Source organism: Amphibalanus amphitrite, unplaced genomic scaffold (genome assembly GCF_019059575.1).
Source record: "Amphibalanus amphitrite isolate SeventyFive unplaced genomic scaffold, NRLGWU_Aamphi_draft 000464F_arrow, whole genome shotgun sequence".
In the NCBI taxonomy this organism is placed as follows: Eukaryota; Metazoa; Arthropoda; class Thecostraca; order Balanomorpha; family Balanidae; genus Amphibalanus; species Amphibalanus amphitrite.
Genome location: NW_024881958.1, coordinates 173699 through 196671, shown reverse-complemented (window position 1 = coordinate 196671; position 22973 = coordinate 173699). Strand labels below are relative to the sequence as shown.

Sequence of the window (22973 nt, the reverse complement as noted above, 5' to 3'; positions counted from 1 at the left end):
TCCGGCGTCCCAATTCTCCCCACCTCTCTTATATTGACAGTCTCATGAATCGTTTCTTTGACTAAGAATACGCATGTATTTTCCAGCACTGCATCGCTGTAAATGTTACTCAATGGCGTCAATAGCAAGGCCCTATATGTCAATAGAATAGCAAACCCTTTATAAGATTGGACCTTGCCTTAGGTACTTGGCCCACCGGCGTTCCGACCGTCGCTCTCCCTTTTCATGTCCTCGCGGTGTCGTCCCTAATCTTCACTCCAGAGTAGCAGCTCTCCTATTCGATCAAAATTAAAACTGATATTCCCTCGAGCTCCTATATCGGCCTGGTGTTGGACAACGTGTTGGATAATTTTATTGGGAGAACGATTGACTAGCTCACTGTACATGCATGTGTAGGCCTAGTAGTTCTTTGGTGGTAAGCTGACTTTAGAATGGGACTTACGGTTTTACGCTGTACCCACATTAGACATATGCTTAGGTGTTGCGGAAGTGTCATGTAAAACGCATTCATCTAACTAACGATAGACATACATATGTATACTGTGGTATTAGTGGTATAATCTAACTGGCGTATTTGTGATATCCGCTCTAGTAGAAATGCTGTGCTCTCAGTCCCGGCCGCCGCGGTCGTCGGCCGCCATCTTACCACGGTGGTCATCGGTGACTGCAGGCATTGGCGAGATTGCGGAGAGGTGATTACGATTTTGAAGGACGCCATAGGCTGCACGGCGGCGTTATAAAAGGCGCGTCCGGCGGGGCTCAGGCACAGTTGATCTGCCTCAGACATCCTGTGACTGCACCCATCGCCATGAAGCTGGTAAGTTTGGCAGTGTACGAGCCGTTGGTTGTTCACTATTAGTTGTTCGGGACAGTTGCTAGCCTACACCCATTGCCATAAACCATTGCCATAAGCGCCAGCTACCGCCAATCGGTTTCGATCGTGACAGGTTATTGGATATGATTGAACTACGTTAGATCATACAATTGGTAACGGATCTTGATAAATACTTGACCGGTTGCTATTAATCAAAAAGCGGTTATTTTTCATTCAAAGAATGCCAGATAAATAATCTTCATAAAATCAATAGGGATGGTGTGACATGCGGAAAAGTGAGAACTTGCGTTTATATGTAGATGTAGGTATCCGGTAACATGAATACCTAATTTGACTCATGTACCGCGAATAATGAATTTGTTTTATTTTGATTCATTTTCCGTGAAATAACCGTCAAAAATAAAATACCTAAAAATAATTGTACGCTTTTCTCGGGTTTGTTCATAAAATTTAGTCAGCTAGAACACCCTGAAGTGTGAAATTCAAAGAATGCTCATGAGCTCCGCACAGCCAAATCGCAGTCCAAGTCGAATTGCACCCCATCGCGAAATTTAGTCGCTGCTGTCATGTGTGAGCTGCCCCTTGTGTGCAATTGTCCACAGCTGGCTAGGTCTGTCAGGTCTGTGGTCCGAACTGTATCCATCTCTGATTCATTTCTATCTGCCTGCAGCTGGTGATTGCCGCCCTGCTGGCCGTGGCCGCCGCCCGGCCCCAGGACCCGGCCTACGACCCCGCTGAGGAGCTCCGAGCCGCCGGCATCGTCCGCATGGATATGGTCCAGAACGACGACGGCTCCTTCCAGTACGGCTACGAGACGGCCGGTGAGGGCCAGGAGAGCTCCCAGGACGTGTCCGGACGGCCCGAGCAGATCGGAGAGGAGGTCGGCATCGTCAGCCAGGGCACCTACTCGTTCGTCGCCAAGGACGAGGACGGAAACGACGTGCCGGTCACCATCACCTGGCGGGCCGGCCCCGAGGGCGTTGTGATGGAGGGCGCCGCCATCCCGGTGGCTCCCGAGGACCCCAACAAGGCTGCCCAGGACGCCGCCTACGCCGCTGCCGCCGGCGCCGGCGACTTCTAAATCCACGAACTGATGTCAACACTAAATCTACTTTATGAATTGGGATATTGGAAAGGATTGTCTGAAAGTCAGTGTGCTCGCTGTCATCGAACCATGTATTTCAAATACATCTTCAGAATGTGAACAGCTTTTCATCAAATCAACCATCACTCGTTAGTAAATACCCAGCAAACATGCCCACATGGTTCCCATATGGGGCCCACATGGGCCCCCCACCTCTTCCATATGGGTCCCACATGGGAATGGCAGTGGGTGACACGTGGGACCCATATGGGTCAGCCCACGTAGGCCCCATATGGGACCCACGCGGCGCCCACATGGGACCCATATGGGTAGCCCATCTGTAGCCCATGTCCCACGTGGGCCCATCTGGCCCATGTTCACCCCATATGGGACCCACATGGGATGCCCATCTCCAGCCCATGCATGCGTTTGGCCCATCTGGCCCATTTTTATCCCATATGGGGCCCATATGGGTAGCCCATCTGTAGCCCATGTCCCACGTGGGCCCATCTGGCCCATGTTCACCCCATATGGGACCCATGTGGGCATGTTTGCTGGGTATCCGTACAGCTTTTACCTCGAGTTATGACTCGGCCTGAGTGGAAGGATGCAGGGTCAACTCCTGACGCTTTCCGTATGGAGTGTGTACTGTATACTAATAGTCCCAGCGAGATAGGCGAGATGGCGAAAAACGGTACGTCACGCTGCTGGTGAGCATCAACGCAAAATAATTCTAAGACCACGGACTGGGTCAAAGTCAGGTCAAACACCCCGACACCGGGCTTTCAGTAGTCTGAACTTAGTGGGCATCGCTCGTCATAGGCCAGTCTGCAAAACGTGGCAGCCAGCTCGACGAGGTGTTTGGGGCAGCCGGAATCCTGCCCCAAATGGGGCAGTTGACTTCCGGGCAGCCCAATTTCTGCCCCAAATGGGGCATCTACTCGGGGCAGGTTAGATTATGCCCTAAATGAACTACCTATATATGGCATAAAAACCACACATATTAATACATTACCCGTGCAAATGCTGAAGTCGGTCGCGGTTGAAACTCTAAACAATTTTTTTTTACGAAAGGATCTGCTCATTGATCAAGGTTATATATAAAGCAGCTAGTGCTCCGGTTAAAATAAAATGATGATAAACCCCACGTTCGATGTCTCTCGGACGACGTAGATTCTACGTCGTCCGACCAATCACGTTCCATAACCGCAGCTGAGCCCCCGCTGACCTTGAACGGGATTGGCCGGACGACGTAGAATCTTCGTCGTCCGAGAGACATCGAACACGGGGGCAGTTAGGGTGCAAAACTGCCTCATGTTGCCATGGCAACAGCGAATCAATCTGGAGCGAGGGGCGCATTTTGTTTTTGCAACAAAAGATCGGGACAATGCCCCAGCCCGCAATGCACAATTGAAAAACTGAAATTACACCTTGTCTCGAGTCTCGACGGTGATCAGCTAGCTTAATGGCTTGGTTTCAAGTGTGCCGAGCCGAGTGTGCTAGTCTCGTAATCTGTAGGCCGCCGGTCGCGTGTTCGCGGCATCATTTGGCCGGACGGCAACTATGTGAGGGTTATACGGCACATTTATGAGCGTTCGATTAGGCTAGGTATGGTTTGGTTTGATTTGATTTGATTCGATTTGGTTAGGCTAGAAAGGAGTTAGCTCCGGGAGCACCTTTCCTTGGTTGCTAATACGAAACACGGCGCGTAAAACATTCATAGCCCTGATGAAGGGAAGTTTGAATATGGCAGCAGTTTTAAATGACAGTTTCTGCGCTTTAGCGACGATTGTGGCGCAGCCCACTTTTTCTCGCGCGTTTCAACAATACTCCGCTTCTTTATTATTTTCTCCCGGTACCGTGTGCCCCGCCCCGGTCCACCCCGACTGCAAACGGTCTGCCCCGGAATCGCCGAACTGTGCCCCAACTTCTCAAAAGCTGCCCCGATTTCTGCCCCTGCCCCACTGTGTCTGCCCCGACGAGATCTCGTCGAACCCTGCCACGTTTTGCAGACTGGGTCATAGGCTCAGTCAGAATACATAAATAATTGAAGTGCTACACGAATGCCCGGGTCATGCAAGAGTCGTCCAATAAAGCATAGATCAGGTCAAGGGCAGGGCAAAAGGATTTAAAAATCAGAAAGAAAGCTTAAAAATCAATGTTTGTGTTTCCCCAGGCACACAACACTTGGAAATGTCCTCGCGGGCCCGGGGAGGGGGAGTTTTTTTTCGCCCTACCGCTGGCGAATATTGGCGATCACTCCCGAACGCTTAGGGATAGGAAAATGAAACTTCCACTGTCTTTTTCCACATTACTTGGACATCTTCTGAAGTCAAAAAATTGGACTTATCCACCAGATGACGTCACAGGGTTGATTTTGCTGGAACCTTGCACGGCAAACTTCGGTGTCACAGACGTGAGCTTCAAATAGCTGTCAAAAATCTAGTTTTAAAGAGAGAGAGAGAGAGAGAGAGAGAGAGAGAGAGAGAGAGAGAGAGAGAGAGAGAGAGAGAGAGAGAGAGAGAGAGAGAGAGAGAGAGAGAGAGAGAGAGAGAGAGAGAGAGAGAGCGAGAGAGAGCGAGAGAGAAGATTGCAAGCACGGATATGTAGCGTTTGACCTAGGAAAAAAATAGTTTTGGTTATCCGCGGTCAGAAGTCCGAGGTCAAAGACACTAAGGTGAGGTTTTAGCTTGTTGCATTCGTCTTGTCAAGCTGCGTTGGCTGGTATATATTTTGTCCGTTAACCCTCGCCCGTAAACGGCGATCTGCCACCTTCGCCCATGCAGGGGGGGGGGTTGGTGCGACCCCCCCCCCCCTTGGCGTTTGAAAACGGAGCGTCGTAGAGCTTAGCGGAAAAGACCAACGGATTGCTCTCGCCGAGATCTCGCGATTGGTGGTATATTTTTTTGTCCTAGGTCAACATTTGACCTACTTTTGACCGGTCAAAGGTCAAATTTTCGGAAAAAATAGACTTTTTCAACTTTCCGCGGCGATTGCGGCAAAACGGTGGAAGATATCGACTTGAAACCTTCACTATCGTGTTCCTTGATCAATTCTCTATCGTTTGGTATGTATTTCGTTTCCCTAGCTCTAAAAATGGCGCGTTGGGAGCGCCGGAAGTCGGCAAGGTCACAGTCGGCGGCAGAAATTCGAAAAATCAAAATTTAAATTTTTGAAATCTGATTGTATTTTTGGATTTGGGAGGTCCATTTGCTCCCTATAGAAGCTAATATTGCTGCATATTCCCATTGAGGTGACAAGAATTAGCAAAATAGTGGTTCGGGCGCTTTTCAAAAATAGTACCGGACGCTGTTCCTCTTGTGACGTCATAGCTCCGTGACCTGACCTGACCCGGTCAAGTTTCTTATACCATATGATAGCCAATACTTGCCCCAACATGCATGGGAAGTTTCATCACGATCCATCAACCGATGTCCGTACCACCGGCAGGAAACCTCGGGCGTTGGCACTCAGTTTGTGAAAATCCGGCCGGAGGCTGTTCCCTTTGTGACGTCATAACTCCGTGACCTGACATGACCCGGTCAAATTTTTTTTGCCAAAAGATGCGCAAGGTTTGCCCCATAAGGTACCCAAAATTTGGCGGCGCTGCGCGCCGCCGTTTTTGCACTATTTCCGAAAAACCTCAGGGGGGGGGGGTTGCACCAACCCCCCCCCCTACATGGGCGAGGGTTAAAGGTCAAGTTTTATGTTGACCTCATGCGACCTCGAATGACCTTTGGTTGACCTTGACACACCAAAGGTTGTATATGATGGATTCGTAGCCGCTGATCACGAATCTGGCATCCATTTTGCTCTAAGCATTCATTTAGAGCCTCAGTATGACAAAATTGTTCATTGTCATAACCCGCGCCCCGTAGGGCTACCGGCGGACCCTACCACCCGTAGGGGAGAGGCCGTTTCGCCCCCCCCCCCCCCTCCTAAGATCTCGGAAATTTATCGGTCGATTTTCAAAACTCAAGCGGTGTTCGATATCCCCATCCGGGAACTACCTTGTGACAAAATTTCATTGACCTAGGTCAAACCAATGACGTCACAGGTCAGGTCAAAGGTCGGATTTTAACCGTTCACAGGCATTTCAAGAAATGTGCTGTGAAATCGAGAAAATTGGTAATTTATTGAAAACCATCGATGGGACATTGTTCGTCAAACACATACTTTGCTATCTGAGGTCACTGATACCAGGTCAGGTCACAGCGAGGTCAGGTCACCGGGGGTCACAATATGAAAGTGTCGTGTGATACATGTCTTATGGTCCATTTTACATGACAAATGCGATTATGTGGGTTAGGCAGCCTTTGGGGCCAGCATAGGTCACGTTTTGGTGAAGGTCAGGTCAAGGTCAGGTCAAATTAGGTCAAATTTTAAAGTTGATATTTTTGCATAAAATGGGTATCGATTCCATGCAGCTCGTCACGGGGAGTCTAATGGTGGTCTTTGTTTTGCTCTACAAGGTCTAGAATTGCCAAAAATGAGCTTGAAAATTTGGCGTCATCATTTTTGAGCGGTTTTTGGCTATAACTTGGCCAAAAAACGAGGTATCGATCTGAAATTTTGTATGTACCTATATAGTAGACGGTATACCGTCTATAACTATAGTTACTGTGATAGTAACTATAGTTACTATCACATCCCAGCAAACATGCCCACATGGGTCCCATATGGGGTGAACATGGGCCAGATGGGCCCACGTGGGACATGGGCTACAGATGGGCTACCCATATGGGCCCCATATGGGATAAAAATGGGCCAGATGGGCCAAACGCATGTGGGCTTGAGATAGGCATCCCATGTGGGTCCCATATGGGGTGAACATGGGCCAGATGGGCCCACGTGGGACATGGGCTACAGATGGGCTACCCATATGGGTCCCATGTGGGCGCCGCGTGGGTCCCATATGGGGCCTACGTGGGCTGGCCCATATGGGTCCCACGTGTCACCCACTGCCATTCCCATGTGGGGCCCATATGGAAGAGGTGGGGGGCCCATGTGGGCCCCATATGGGAACCATGTGGGCATGTTTGCTGGGATATATTCAGTTTTTTTTTTCGAAACTCCAATTTTTTATTTATTCGCTAATATATCTAAAAAAAGGTTTTTTAATTTTGGGGGTCAAAACTCAAAAATTTCAAAAATCCGAGGAAGCAGTTTTGTAGTGCTGTCAATTTTACATCTTTTAGGTTCGATCATTTCTCTGTATCTTCAAAGCTGTAGGCTTGACAGGTCTTCTTGCGAAGGTCTTTTTTCGGTCGAAAATGACAGAACATGACGTCATTCTGACGTCATTTGTGGCCAACCTGTCATAGCCTCTGAAAATTTGTTGGTGACAATGTGTAAAAATGATGCCCAGATGGGTACTAAAATTTTGGTGGCGATATCTTCAGCCGTTCAGGAGATATCGACGGAAAAGGACAAGAAGGGGCTGTTTCCCCCCCCCCCCTACGGGGCAAGGGATAACTGACTTGAAATCAGTGAAAGAGTCTCTAGCAAGGATCCTCTTCCGTGACCTTGAACTTGGGGCAGCCTGGTATCGTAAGACGAATCACAAATAGTTCATCGAGTTAACATTTTTTACAAATATGCCTTGAAATAGCATCAGCATGACCCTGACCCAAGTGACATTTGGACTCGACTTGTTCCCTGATTTAATGTTATATTGGCCGGAATCGCGATACGGCGTATGTCGGCGCACATTTTCCGTGCATTTTCAGGCTTATTCTGATAAGAAATGTGCTTTCATGTGAAATCCATACATTATGGACTTGCAAAGTAACTTTTAGTTCATTGAGTTTTTATTAACTCACTTTTTAACCCGACAGTTGCTGGGGTATTTCGCCACCCACCGTTTGCTGGGGGGGGGGGGGGGGGCGTTAAACGCCCCCAGCCGATAACTCGAGAACCAATAGGCGCAGCGAAACGCACGAGGCGGCAAACGAAAGAGCGCGACAAGACGCTTCAGATGAGTACTTCAAAGTTGAATTTTGAGGTCACAGGTCGGGTCAAGGTCAGGTCAAGGTCAGGTCAAACACCTGAAATCGGGCTTTCAGTAGCATGGACTTCAGGACTTCGCAATGGACGCCTCTCGCCATAAACTCTGTCAAAACGGTGCACAATCCATCTTATAAGACCTACAAGAGTGTCAGCTCCATATAGGGATCAGTCAAGCATAGTTCAGGGTCAAGGTCAGGTCAACCGGGTAGGCACATATCCCCGAAAATCAAAACTGATATTCGCAGCCTGTGACACATGTTTTATAGGTAATTTGGGGCGTAGAACACGATGGTGACATTCATTTTATCATATGTGTAGGGTAGCCTGGGGCAAGACGCCCCAGATAATTTATTTTGCTACATAACTTTTATTCCACATAACCTGAAAGGCCAAATTTGTGCTCAATGCGTTCTTTGGACATTTTACTTTAAATTCCACCCCTCAAATTCATTCACTTATGATCGGACTCCCAGCTAGGAAGTGGTTTGTTAAGCAACTGCAAATAGGGCGTTTTGCCCCAACCCCAGGGCAAAACGCCCCACGGCCTGGGGCAAGAAGCCCCATACTCTAGATTAAAGATTAAACATGCTAGTTGACTAAATCTTATATGAAAGGTCCGTTGGACCTTGGGAGGCATGGCACTGAAGTTAGCACCTTCCATCCTATCAGGTGTTCAGCTACGACACTATTGTATGAGCAGGTTTTTCACCTGCCTCATAAGGCCAAATAATACATTGTTGCAATGCAAATGTTAACAAAATACTTCCTTTGCCATCCAGTTGCTGAGAAAAGTACATATAAATGCATAGAAACATACCGTTCGCCAGCTACCGAACGTTAGGAAGTGGGTAGTCCGAACAACACATGAGGTAAAACGCCCCATGGGGCTTTTTGCCCCGCGACCTACTGGGGCGTTTTACCCCATCACGTAGTTCGGTCAGAGAACAACGCCTTGCACTCCAGGAAGACATAATTTAACACGAACCAACCCGGCATTGTAAGCGTTAGACAGTAGTTTTTCAAAATACATAAAAGTCGTTAACCTGATGTGGACGATAAAAGAACGCCATGATGCATAATCTGACAACAAAAAATAAAAATCACTCCAAAAACACATTTTTGGCTATATCTCCCTAAAGAGTCATCACAATTTCTTTCCAGTCTGCTCATATAATGATCGTATAGTGCACGTTTTATAGAAGAGAGGATGTTTCCCCAGAACCTTGCCAGTTCCGAGAAACATCGGTGAGGCGTTTTACCTCGGCGGGGCGACTTGCCCCGGTCTACCCTACGTGTTTGGCTCAAAAAGTTCAATTTAAGAAATTCATGTATCATGGTCACGAAAAATTGCCAAGATTCAGTTCAAGCTTTTGGAAAATGCGGAACGATAATCAATAATTGAAGATAGTCATTTGATTGATCATGGTATTGGCAGTCTAATGGCGTTTACGGCATGTCTGTATGTCTATTCTGTGATTTTATATGATTTTTTGAACATATGCCGTTTTTGGTCGAAAACTCAGAAATCATGACGTCACTAAAACCTCGATATCTCAAAAATTTTCCGACCGATTTTTTTGAAACTTTGTCACAATAACCTTCAATCAACTCTCTACAGGTACCCAAAATTTGGCGCGCCTGCGGCGCGCCGTTTTTATGCTATGGCCCAGCGAAGAAAGTGGGGGCGTTTAACGCCCCCCCCCCCCCCAGCAACTCGCGGGTTAAGTTTTAGGATGGTACTTTGTGAAGCTGTTTTCGTATTCGGCACTCATTTGAGCATTAGGAAAGTGGACTGGTTTTGGTTCCTATGAAACATTTTACGAAGCTTTCAGCGGCAGTTTTCACATGGTATGGATGGCAGGCCTTCTTTTCTGCCTTCTGGGGGACTTGACCTGACCTGATCCGACCTACTCGAAAGGCACCAATACATCATCTTTAATCAATGCCAATAGGAAATTCGAAATCAGGTCCCCCCAAAAAATGACAATCTAGTATTACTAAGCTCTATTACGTCCATACATTTCCGATTACTAGGGGTCATTGGCCTGACTTTGAAGGTCAACCAATGTCCTAATACCCTTATTAACCCTCGCCCGCACATGGGGGGGGGGGGGTTGCCACCCCCCCAGGTAGTCTTTCTGCTCTGCACTCAACATTTTTAAAGCTCGAAGGCTGATTTTTCGTAGAGCTGCTCCTCTATCCTTTCTTGATGTCCACTGAAAATTTCAAGCTTCTGTGATTTTTGGTTTCGGAGATATGACCTTGTTTTTCAGGTCATGTCATGACCCAAATGGCCAATTCTCAGCATCTTACGTTTGCCATGGGCCTTGTGAGCTTTTGACACCTTGATTTCGGCCTTTTTTGCCAGTCTTACCTCCCACCTATCATGGAACATGTTGTTCGACGATGTACAGGTGTCAAGGTCAGGGTCAAGGTCAACCTAGGTCATCTAAGATAATGGCGTTTTAGGCAAGCTGAATTTACTTTTTGTGAATTTTTTTACTGCATTTTTGGTAAAAGCTTCTCAGCAGATCATGATTTCATGTAATATGGACACAAAAACAATCGGTGCACACATCAGTATACACACAGACACACACAGACATACAAACACATATAACCCGCGCCCCGCTGGGCTATTCAGCCATACGCGCCTTGCTGGGGGGCAGATTCTGCCCCCCCCCCCCCTGTCTAACTTCCGAACCGATGGTCGTAGAAAGACGGGGAAAACGGCAATCGAAAGCTCTCAACAAGGCGGATCTTAAGAGCCCAAATTGTTTTCCTTAAGTAGGTCAGAGGTCAGGTCAAGGTCAGGTCAAGGGTACAAAATGCAAGTTTCTACAGTATCGGCCTTGCACCGTAGTTGCCGAAGAATGGACTGAGACTGATTGCCCAAAACGTGTTCTTAGACTACCAAGACAATATTCGTTGCATACAATGTCATTTAACCCGCGCACCGACGGGGGTCTGCGCCAACTTCGCACCGACAGGGGGGGCGGATGACCGCCCCCCCCCCTGAGATCTCGAGAATGAAGCAAGATAGCGACAAGCGGTAAACGGCATCGGATACGTACGGCCAAGATCTACAATTTTTACAAAGGTCATTTTCAGGTCAGGTCAAAGATGACGTCACAGGGGTCGAAAAAGTCAAAATGGCGGCGCTAGATATGGAGAGTTTTTCTCGAATAACTTTCGAATTAGTCAAGATAGGAACAAACTAAGGGCATCATCGTGATCCTCTCGTCAATCCGCATCGAATGATATATATGTTGACCTCGAAAGGTCAAGGTCAAAGGTTGACCTCAGGTCACGTGACCTCGAGGTCATCATGTATATCATTCGATGCGTCTTGACGAGCTGAACACAATGAGACCATCCACGCGTTTGTATCTTGTTCCTGTACGGAGTTATTGGCCAAAAACCTTTGGTGACCTTTGATGACGTCACATGACCTCACAGCTGCCCAACAGCAAAACAGACCTCAAGGTAGTGAAGGTTGATCGTATATGAAGTCATGTATGGTATATGGGGCCATTCCGACCCGTTTTAGTGGTAAAAACAGGGAGTTGATTTTCCCCCCATTGACTTATAATGGGGAGGTCGCGAAATTGACCTGACCTTAGGTCACCGATATCAAAATTCCGAGATAAACAAATTGTAGCTACTAATGACCTAATAATATCCTGCGACTTTCAAAGGCCTCCGACATCTACTGTAGCTGTGGCACGGTGACAAAGTTGCAAAAAAGTGACTTGAGGTTGGGTCATTCAAAGTGACCTGGTGACCTGACCTTAACACGCGCAGTGGAAGGGTTGCGAGTACTACGCCCAGTGGAAGGGGGGGGGGCGGATGGCGGCCCTTCCCTAAGATCTCAGCTCCCAATGGAGCTAGGGAGACGAAATTTAGAGGGTAGGTGGGGGCCCTGGGGAACTCTGTTGTGTGTGAATTTCATGACCCTAGGTCAATATCTTCAAGGTCAAACGAGGTCAAATGTGGTCAAATCTGCCATATGAGCGACTTTTTTGCGTTTACACGCCGATAACTCAAAAAGTTACCGGCCGATTTCCTTTTTTTCTTTCACTATACGAAAGAACATACATTTGCGAGTATGTATGGTGAATTTCTAGTTAATCAAACAATAAATATGGCAGTTAGAAGCCTGCTAAGGGTAAGATGTCGCCGGCCGAAGCGGGATCGGCGGACGCGGGAAAAGCGGCAATCACAATTTTGTGTTTACACACTCATAACTCAAGTTTTTACCGGCCGATTTTTAAAATTATTTGACCATAAGATTGCCTGTACATTTCTTAGTCTTTTCGTCAAATTTGACGCGAATCGAATATAATCAGCGGTAAGGAGCGCGATGTAAAGACGGAACCGTCCCGCCCCGGCACAGTCTACAATTCAGGCGGCGCGTAACGGCTAGCGCCGGCCGCCGCGCCGCCGCGCCGCCGCGGCGGCAGGATGTTTGACTTTACACCGCTATTACTAGAAAAGTTGCGAACCGATTTTCTTATTTTATGCGCGAGAAGATCCGCAATTCAATTTTGGACAGGTAGCCCAAATTTCACAATAATATCATGTTTGCGGCGCGAGTTATTGGCGAAAAACAGGAGGGGTGGGCGAAATCCGCCCCCCTTCCACTGCGCGTGTTAAAAGGTAGGAGGTTCAAACTTGCACACCATGTGTGAAATTGATGAGGTTATAGTCATACCAAATTTCGCGGCGCTACGCGCCGCGGTTTTCCCGCTATTCGCGAAAAACCTCAGGGGGTTTTTACCTTTAACCGTCGGTGCGCGGGTTAAAGGTCAAGGTCAAGGTCAGGTCAGGTCAGGTCAGGTCACCAAAAACAAAATATAGAAAAGGGCATGTGCGACACATGTTTTATGGGTCATTTTACTCATAGAATTCAATAGGCACACTCAATAAGTGATATGGACCAACTCTGGATGAATTTCAGGTCGAGGTCAGGTCAAGGTCAGGTCAAGTGAGGTCAAATTTTGAAGTTGGTTGTTAAGGCCTACAAAGGTGTCTATCTGATGCAGTTTTTCATGGAGAATCGAATGGTGCTATTTTTGTTGCCGTACGAGGTGTAAAACTTCAAAAAAAAATCATTTTTTTCAAAATTTTTGTGTGTCTTGACGTCATAAATTTTTGAATAACTCCCACATTTTTTTTATAAATTTTGTCCGAACCTTTTGATGGGAAGGATTCACAAGGACAGAGCCACCGCTAAGCGAAGCTTGTTGCGATGACCCTGCCCTCTACCCTCCGATCGCGCAATTCCGATTCTATGGCAGAATTTAGAGTCCAAAGTTTAACGTGCGCACAAAGCCGCGCACGGCCGGTCCCCTCTCTGACTTCGCCTGGCTACGGCCTGCCACCAACCGCAACCATACCTGTCAGGAGGCCCATAAATGTCGAGCGCCCGTCGCGCTTCGAACCCGGACTGTTATTACCGGGAACGCGTGCTCTCACCACGCGGAGTCCAACGCTCTAACCAACTGAGCTACGGGACCGGCATAAACCAATTTTAACCAATTCTTCTAAAAATTGGTATGCAGGTGCACATATACCACTCCTCTGACATATATTCCGTTTTTTTTCGATACACTCAAAAATTTGGATTTTATTATTATTTTCCCAAAAAAGTTGTTTTTTGAGAAAAAAATGGGCCAAAATCTAAAATTTTCAAAAAACCGAGATCGCCATTTGATAGACACAGTAGAATCACGTATAACCTTTTGTTACGTCTTGATTTATTTAAAAATGAAGGCGTTAGCGGCGTTTGAAATTTTGCCGTTTTTGAGGCGAAAATGGCGAACATGACGTCACTAAAACGTCAATTTCTAAAAAAAAAAAAAAATCCGACGGATTTCGCTCAAATTTTCAGGGAACGTGTCAAATTGATGTATGATAAAGTTCTGAAAGATTGACCTTGCTGACGTAACGCGTTTAGAAGTTATTGGCGAAAAACGGGAGGGGGGCAGATTCTGCCCCCCCCCCCCAGCGGGGCGCGGGATAACTGACCCTGTCCTAACTTGACCTGAAATGACCTCAGCAGCAAAAATTTGGTCGGGTAGTGTGACAAAGAGGTTCTAGCTGGCTTGGCACCAGAAAACAGCATCGTCATCGGTATATGATAAGCAGCGCACTTGATATCCAACGGTGACCCAAAAGAGCAACATTTTTAAGTTTGACCTGACCTGGAAGGTCAATGACTGACCTGAGAAGGTAAAACTGGGTATCATTGGATTCGTCCCTTCCCAAATAATCTTTTTGGTCTTTACCGCTAAGCTCTATCTCCAACAGGAACGAAATGGCGCGGGGGGGGGTGGCAACCACCCCCCTTCCCCCATGTGCGCTCTAGGATGGGAAAATGGCATGTGCGGGCGAGGGTTAAGGTATCATCAACTTTCTTTTGTAACGGGCAGCACGCTCTTTTTTTCACGAGAAAATCTAGCTAGATCAGAGGCGGAACGGCTCTGGACCCTCCTACCTCACGATCCTCTCGATGATATCAGAAGCTGTGACAAGACCAATACGGGCGGGCTCAATGATACTTCTGCATTTATTAATATCACATGATGACAGCGAAATGACTCGCAAGTGTTAGTGCGTCCACTCGATCAGCACACAGCCTTCACAGAGGCGAGATAGTTCAGGGTTCTCGGATCATTTTCCGCCTTAGAAGTCACCAGCGCCGGCGGCAGCGGCGTAGGCGGCGTCCTGGGCAGCCTTGTTGGGGTCCTCGGGAGCCACCGGGATGGCGGCGCCCTCCATCACAACGCCCTCGGGGCCGGCCCGCCAGGTGATGGTGACGGGCACCTCGTTTCCGTCCTCGTCCTTGGCGACGAACGAGTAGGTGCCCTGGCTGACGATGCCGACCTCCTCTCCGATCTGCTCGGGCCGTCCGGACACGTCCTGGGAGCTCTCCTGGCCCTCGCCGGCCGTCTCGTAGCCGTACTGGAAGGAGCCGTCGTCGTTCTGGACCATATCCATGCGGACGATGCCGGCGGCTCGGAGCTCCTCAGCGGGGTCGTAGGCCGGGTCCTGGGGCCGGGCGGCGGCCACGGCCAGCAGGGCGGCAATTACCAGCTGTGGAAATAGTGCACAGATGGTTATTTATGTTAAACAGTGTCATGATTGACCAACATATTGACCGTCTGCTTATCTCATTTGTTGCAAGCAAATGTTGTTGCCCAGGTCCTTACCCCCATCGCTCAATTTTCGGCTCAGTGTTTTTCAACGAATATTTTCCCTTTATTTTATTACCTGAATATTGTAATATACAGATGGTCACCGCGGAGACCACGCTAAGCTAAGCCTGCCGTTTACTGAGCCCCGACACCTACCATACGGTCTGGCGAATATATGTAATCGGGAGGTCGTAGTTGCACTCACTAACCACAAGATATCACCGTCAGATACATGTAGCATGTCCACTCTGTTCTCGTTTTTTTTTTTTAATACACACTTCAAAACAATTTTGAAGCAATAATTGGTGTGCGTGTCTGATTTGTACCCGTCTAACTCTCTTTTCAGCAATTCGTTTTCATAGATGTAAGTTACACGTTGCGACAGTGGCGCAGCCAGGGGGGGGGGTCAGAGGGTCAGCTGACCCCCCCGAAATTTCTGTCAGGGGCCCGCTCGAGAGAGAGAGTGAGAGAGAGAGAGAGAGAGAGAGAGAGAGAGAGAGAGAGAGAGAGAGAGAGAGAGAGAGAGAGAGGAGAGAGAGAGGTCCTAATCTAATCGGACGAGCCCGCTTCGAGAAATGCCCACTGCGACACCTCGGGTGAGGGGTCGGCCTGGGGCCCCAGGTGGACAGGGCCCGGGCCCCCAGGAGAACGGGCCCGGCCCCCTGGGTGGATGGGACCCGGGCCCCCTGTAGATGGGTCCGGGCCCCCGGGTGGATAGGGCCCGGGCCCCCGGCGGATGGGGCCCCGGTGGATGGATCCGAGCCACCGGGAGAACGGGCCCCGGGTGGACGGGGCCCGGACCCCCGGGTCCCGCGAGAACGGGTCCAGGCCCCTCGGGTTGATGGGGCCCGAGGCTCCGGGAGAGCGGGCCCGGGCCCCCCGGGAGGACGGGGCCGGACCCCCGGTTGGATGGGGCCCGGGCCCCGGGAGAACGGGCCCGGGCCCCCTGGGTGGATAGGGCACGGGCCCCTGGGTGGATAGGGCACAGGCCCCCGGGTGGATGGGGCCCGGGCCCCGGGAGAACGGGCCCGGGCCCCTTAGGTGGATGGGGCACGGCCCCCCGGGTAGATGGGGCCAGGGCCCCCCGATGGATGGGTCCGGGCCCCCGGGAGTACGGACCCCAGGGCCCAGGCCCCGGGTGGACGGGGCCCGGGCCCCCGGCTGGATGGGGCCCGGGCCCCCTGGTGAGCGGGCCCCGGAGCCCCGGGTGGACGAGGCCCGGAGCCCAGGTGAACGTGGCCCGGGCCCCCGTATGGATAGGGCTTGGTCCCCCATGTGGATAGGGCCCGAGCCCCCGGGTGAATGGGGCCCGCTAGGGTGACCCGCTTGCTTCGCAACGCGAATAAGGGGTATTTTCGATCGGTGGGCGTTTGGTTGGTCTTGTGTCTGTGGGTTATGTATCCATTACGGTCGATTGCCTTTTGACGGCTAAGCATTTTGGTTTTGGGAAAAATATCCATCGCATCGAGGTGCTCGTGTCTGATAATAACCATGCGTTCTACTATAGAACATGCCAAGTGTATTTCATGACATAGGTTGGCGTAGGTTATTGAAGAGTGAAAGCCATCGATGAATTACTATGTAGAGGTTTGAAACATTTATATTCTTAAGAATATTGTTGCTCGTCATGCAAAAGCGATGATTGGACCTTGGTCACAATTGAATGCTCTTCCAATCTATGCCCATTTCAATTGTCAAACATACCAGGTTATGTAGCAAAACCCCTGTAATTAAGTAAGTCATAAGCAAATGCTATTTTCTCCAGCAATTTGTTCCACCTTGTTTTTGATCAATTAGCTTTTCACAATTTTCCCATGAGAGGCGGTAGGTACATTTCTCTTGCCAACAAGCGTTGTTTGAACCCGCTCCGTCTGACAGTCACCCAAAAATAGCATTAAGTCCAAAATCCGTCCAAAACGTCAATTTTTCAAGCATAAGTGCCCTCACGGGTGCACGTGGCGCGTGCCATCCCTGCACCGCACACCATTCGATAGCCCGTTCGATTCTCATGCACGATACTGTGTTCCTCGTGCCGATCGGACCCACGGTTACCGAGATACTGCACGGGGACCGGACCCGTGTCGGGCAAGTTGAGCCATTGTCGCCCATTTTTGCAAGCCGATTTATGCATGCATGTAAAGTCTATGACGCGAATTTGCACTTTTTGAGCACGCGCCATGTGCTCACCACCGGCCCGATCGAGCTGTGACTCTTCACAGGCACGTTACCCATCCTTGTTCTATAAGTTGCGCGAATTTCAGCGCACTATGGAAGTTACGTCGCGATCAGCCGCTTTTTTACGCGAGTTCTTCGCGAAAAAACCTTAGGGGGTTGCATCAACCCCTCCCCCCTGTGCCGGCGAGGGTTAAAACTTCTTACGAGCGAATTCACGTAATGAAGAAGAATAAAAGCACATTCTACTACAGCAGCCAATAAATGACTTAGGACAGGCACATGGGACTACTTTTAAATCTTGTGCGACAGAAGCAGGCAACAGTTCCGATTGCATATAATATGCTATGCATATTGCGGAATTGGGGCTCATATCGGACTCGAAAGATACGAAGTCATACGTCATAGTAACATATTTCTGTCGTGGTCAATTTGCGTAAAAAGTGAAGACCGGGTGATTACCGAGCTATTGTCCTATGCAAATTTTCTGATTCAAACTCGCTCAGGGTTATCGTGCAGGTAAAGGGGGCCCGCCCAGCAGAATGCGTATGAAATATGGAGAGATTCTGAAAAATGGGTGGGGGCCCGCACACTAGGGGGCCCGCTTTGGAAGCGATGACCCCCCCGAAACGAAATCCTGGCTGCGCCACTGCGTTGCGACACCGTAATCAGTAATAATTTACATGCCAAATGGCGCGTTAAAAGTTAGCCCAATGCCCCACTCAGTTTCTCAACTTACCAGCTTCATGTCGATATGTTAGCACGAACTTGCGATGCAGATGCACTGTGCACTCCTGCCGGAGAGGTGGTCTTTTATAGGGGCTATGCGAACCACACGGCGGCCTTCGTAAGCATAATCCGCGCTGCAAAGCCAGACACTAAAGATCCGAAGGCTTTGACGGATGACTAGCTTCTCAATCGGAGCCACTATGCTTTGAAAAATGCCGATTGTATGCTTATGACTACGCGCATTACAGTAAAGTCGTTGCAGAATGCATTTGAAAGCTTAACCCACGAGCCGCTGGGGGGGGGCATAAAGTTGCCCCCCTTTACGTTTTGTGAAATATCTCCGAAACCTGATGAGCTACGAAAGTGAAACTTGGCATAGCTTCAAATGAATACCTAGGCAATGTTTGAGGAAAGTTTGGTGGTTGTAGCACCTAAGATGACGTCACAGTGACGTCATAAAGTTTTGCCGTTTTCCGATATGGACCATTTCTGATGACGCTGAGCATGAAACTCAACTGTAAATGAACTAGACAGCACCTGCTGTCATCCTAAAACATCTAACTACACTTCCATCTAGTTTCTGACCAATAATCGACCCTTTATATTCGGTCCCCCCATATATCTGATGTATCGTGAGGAATATGAGAGTCGCAAATCTATAATTTCACTTATGACGTCACTGTGACGTCATTTCAAATTAGATCGACACCAAATTTGGACACAACCTCGGCTAGGTATTCAGGAAGATGTGTGCAAAGTTTCGTTTCTCTATCTCTTCGCGTTGCGACGATATCGTCGCAGAAATAAAGGGGGGGCAACTATATGCCCCCCCCCCAACGGCCGCCGGGTTAACGTATCTAGTACTAACACTGAGGACTACCGAATTGCTCACCGCTACAAAGGTAGAGAATTGTATTCAACTGTGGATGTCCAAACACCCACATTATCCTGGCAACTTCCACGGCAAATCAATCAACACCAATGTCACTTTCCAAACACCCATAACAAAAAAGTGAAAACAAAAAACCACAGCCTTATAATAAAACTGAATGTATTGCCAAATATACGACAAAAACGCAGTGACTATTTCGGGAGTAGTCAATTATCAATTATCTTGATCCAGTCAGGATTGGTAATGGGCTACGCCCAAAAGAGTACTGCTCAGAACGCTCAGATCAATATCCAGTGCGGTTAGAATTGGTGCCAGCGCCGGCGGCAGCGGCGTAGGCGGCGTCCTGGGCAGCCTTGTTGGGGCCCTCGTGAGCCACCGGGATGGCGGCGCCCTCCATCACAACGCCCTCGGGGCCGGTCCGCCGGTTGATGGTAGCCGGCACCTCGTTTCTCGTCTTTGGCGACGAATGAGTGTGTGCACTGGCTGACGTCTCAGACGGCGTCCTCTCCGATCCTGAAGGATAGTTTGAAGACGTCCTGGAAGCTCTCCGGCCCCTCGCCGGAAGGAGGCGGAGGCAGGTACTGGAAGAAGCCGTCGACGTTCCGGGACGTCTCTATTTGAATTATATCGGCGGCTCGGAGCTCCTCAGAAGGGTCGTTCACTGGGTCCTGGGGCAGGGCGGCGGCCACGGCCAGCAGGGCGGCAATCACCAGCTGTAGAAATAGTGCAAAGATAGTATAGTTATTTATGTAAAAACCGTTGCATTTTTACTGAGCCCATATAAAATGTGATTAGCCCGCGCCCCACTGGGGAGGGGGGCTATTTATAGCCCCTCTCCCGTTTTTCTGCAATAACTTCAAAACCGCTTGACGTATCGACGCCAAACATTCAGTACCTTAGGCTGCATCAATTTGACACCTTGTGTCAAAATTTGAACTTCGTACCTACTATAGGTCGGCCGGAAATGACGTCAGAGTGACGTCATGTTCGGCCGATTTCGACGCAAAACATTGAACCACGGCAATCGCTCCCAAGAGCTCAGTTTTTAGACTAGATCCAATTTCTTTGCATGAGAGGACTCAGAATAGACTGCGCTATCAAACTGCTATCTCGGATTTTCGAAATTTTGAAAATTTTGAAAATTTGATATAATAATATCCAAAATTTATATTTTTACATTTTTTTCAAAAAGTTTTTGACTTTTCGAAAAAACGGAATATATGTGATAGAACGCATTATTATGACTAACTCTAGCAAGTTTTAGCTAAATATCTTCAAAAATGGCCAAGTTTTACTTATTATTGCAAAAAATTCACAATTATTAATTTTTCAAATCAATTTTTCAGCACGTATTTGACATCGTACGCCAATATAAGTAGCACCATCGTGTTCCTGAGCTCAAACTGCATCCAATAGACACCTTTTTTATTGAAAAATTTTAACCCTCGCACGACCAGGCCATTTCTCACAACACGAACAACCAGGGGGGGGGGGGTTGTTACGACCCCCCCTGGCGTTTCGAAACGGAAGGTCGTAGAGCTTAGCGGAAAAACCAACGGATTGCTCTCAACGAGATCTCGCGATTGGTGGTATATTTTTTGGTCCTAGGTCAACATTTGACCTACTTATGACCGGTCAAAGGTCAAATTTTCCGAAAAAATCAAAATTTTTCAACTTTCCGCGGCGATTGCGGCAAAACGGTGGAAGATATCGACTTGAAACCTTCACTATCGTGCTCCTTGATCAATTCTCTATCGTTTGGTATGTATTTCGTTTCCCTAGCTCTAAAAATGGCGCGTTGGGAGCGCCGGAAGTCGGCAAGGTCACAGTCGGCGGCAGAAATTCGAAAAATCAAAATTTAAATTTTTGAAATCTGATTGTATTTTTGGATTTGGGAGGTCCATTTGCTCCCTATAGAAGCTAATATTGCTGCATATTCCCATTGAGGTGACAAGAATTAGCAAAATAGTGGTTCGGGCGCTTTTCAAAAATAGTACCGGACGCTGTTCCTCTTGTGACGTCATAGCTCCGTGACCTGACCTGACCCGGTCAATTTTCTTGCACCACACGATAGCCAATGCTTGCCCCAACATGCATGGGAAGTTTCATCATGATCCATCAAACAATGTGGGTATCACCGGCAGAAAACCTAGGGATTCGGCGCACACGTTTGGTAACTGTCGGCCGGAGGCTGTACCTCTTATGACGTCATAACTCCGTGACCTGACATGACCCGATCAATTTTTTTTCGGCAAAAGATGCGCAAAGGTTGCCCCAGAGGGTATTGAAAATTTCAGCCCGCTACGACAAGCCGTTTAGCGTGCACTTCGAAAAAACCTCAGGGGGGGTTGATACAACCCACCCCCCCCCCCTAGGCGTTCTAGGGTTAACTTCAAAATTTGACCTTTTTTGACCTGAAAGTGACATAACATAAGCTAAATTCGACTCAAAATGACCTCGAATGACACAGACGACATCAAATTCGAAATCTCTGACCTAAATGGACCATAAAACATGTGTCACGTGACCGACGCATGATATAATATTTTCGTGACCTGTGATGACCTGATCTTGACCTGAAAATCAAAGTACAAGTTTGGTACCCTCAGGGTAACTAGAGCATCTGTTCCAGAGTGTGTGATCCAAAAATGAGCCTGATCTGACTTGTAAGACGGCAGCCAGAGCCCAAACCGTGAATATGCCAAAATGCTAATAATTTTTACTTTGACCTGACCTGTGACGTCATCGGTGACCTCGAGGTCAATGAAATTAGGTTTCGCTCGACAGTTTTTCCGGGGCTATCAGACGCCGTTTGAATTTTGACGATCAGCCCAGTAGTTTCGGAGTTAGGAGGGGGGCTATGAATAGCCCCCCCCCCCCAGTAGGGCGTGTTATACGCAGACCCCAGTGGGGCGCGGGTTAGCCCGCGCCAGGCCAGGACCTTTCTTTCATAGCGTGGACGGAAGGGAGAGAAGGGTTATGACGACACCCCCTGGCGATTGGCTAATTAATTATTATCCTATGGCACGCAAGCACACACTTTGTCATGCATTGGTATAAAAAGACGTAGGCAGAGCTGCATGCAACACAAAAAAGCAAAAAAACAAAAACGACGAAATCGAGACGACATCTTCAATGTTTTCATAATTGAATATATGTGAAAACTCCCTTTATTTTCAACGCTACGACTACATCAACTATATGTAGTTAGATGTAGTTAGATGATCTCAGGTTATCAAAACTAAAATAAAAACAGGGATGTGTAGTATTTGGACACTCGGTGATATCAGCAGACATTGCAATATTTAAAGGGACACTCCCACCTTAACATTAGTTTTGAGTTGAGATAGCCAAATTGGTGGCCATGGCTTTAGTGATGATGAAATAGCCTTTGCTCATACTTAATCGAAAAATGACGAAAAAAACAAAATATATATAAAGACACTGATATTTCGCCCTTGTGGCTTCTTCAGAGTGAACATTTAAAACATTCATATTTGAAGCAGAGATGGCGAACGTGCGGATAACATTCTTTGCACCACCGATCACAAGTTGTTGCTACCATAAATAACAATAATCCAATTTTAACACTTTACCCTAAGTACTGATCCTAAATACATATAAGTCAATGATACCTAAAATAAAATAAAAAGGCATAATTTACGATCACGATCTTCTCCCCAGACTGGCAGCATAGGTATACAGAAATAAAATGACGCATGTTGGCCTAAATAAGAACACACACGATCCCTACACAATTACACATTTGACACCGGTACCGAAATTTAGTAATTACAAGTAATTGGGTCCTACCCTCGTACTCAAATGTATCAACACATCACACCGAATACATTACATGCGTGTAACATGTACATACATAATACACATCGATCGATGGCTGACAAAACGTAATCGTTTAGTGGAGCAGTGGCCACGTGTCGATCTGACCGTTCAGAGAGGGCTGCCTATCCCGGATAGCCTGAGCCTCGGCTATCTTCCGGTCAGCTGCGTCTTTGCATCTGCGAAGAATGGTGACAGATAGCCGAGGCTCTG

At 48.2% G+C, this 22973-nt stretch overlaps 2 protein-coding genes across 2 annotated transcripts; one reads left to right on the top strand and one right to left on the bottom strand.

Moving 5' to 3' along the window:
• Nucleotides 1–717: 717 nt before the first annotated feature.
• On the top strand, nt 718–2040 carry LOC122391973 (larval cuticle protein LCP-22-like). Its single transcript, XM_043386356.1, has 2 exons — nt 718–817; nt 1506–2040. Exons 1-2 carry the CDS (start codon nt 809–811, stop codon nt 1914–1916), a joined length of 420 nt encoding a protein of 139 aa, XP_043242291.1. The 5' UTR covers nt 718–808; the 3' UTR covers nt 1917–2040.
• A 12441-nt stretch (nt 2041–14481) lies between these two features.
• On the bottom strand, nt 14482–18089 carry LOC122391972 (larval cuticle protein LCP-22-like). The gene is made up of 2 exons (XM_043386355.1): nt 18039–18089; nt 14482–15026 (listed from the first exon to the last, which is right to left on the bottom strand). The coding sequence occupies exons 1-2, from the start codon at nt 18045–18047 to the stop codon at nt 14616–14618; spliced, it is 420 nt and encodes a 139-aa protein (XP_043242290.1). The 5' UTR covers nt 18048–18089; the 3' UTR covers nt 14482–14615.
• Nucleotides 18090–22973: the final 4884 nt, after the last annotated feature.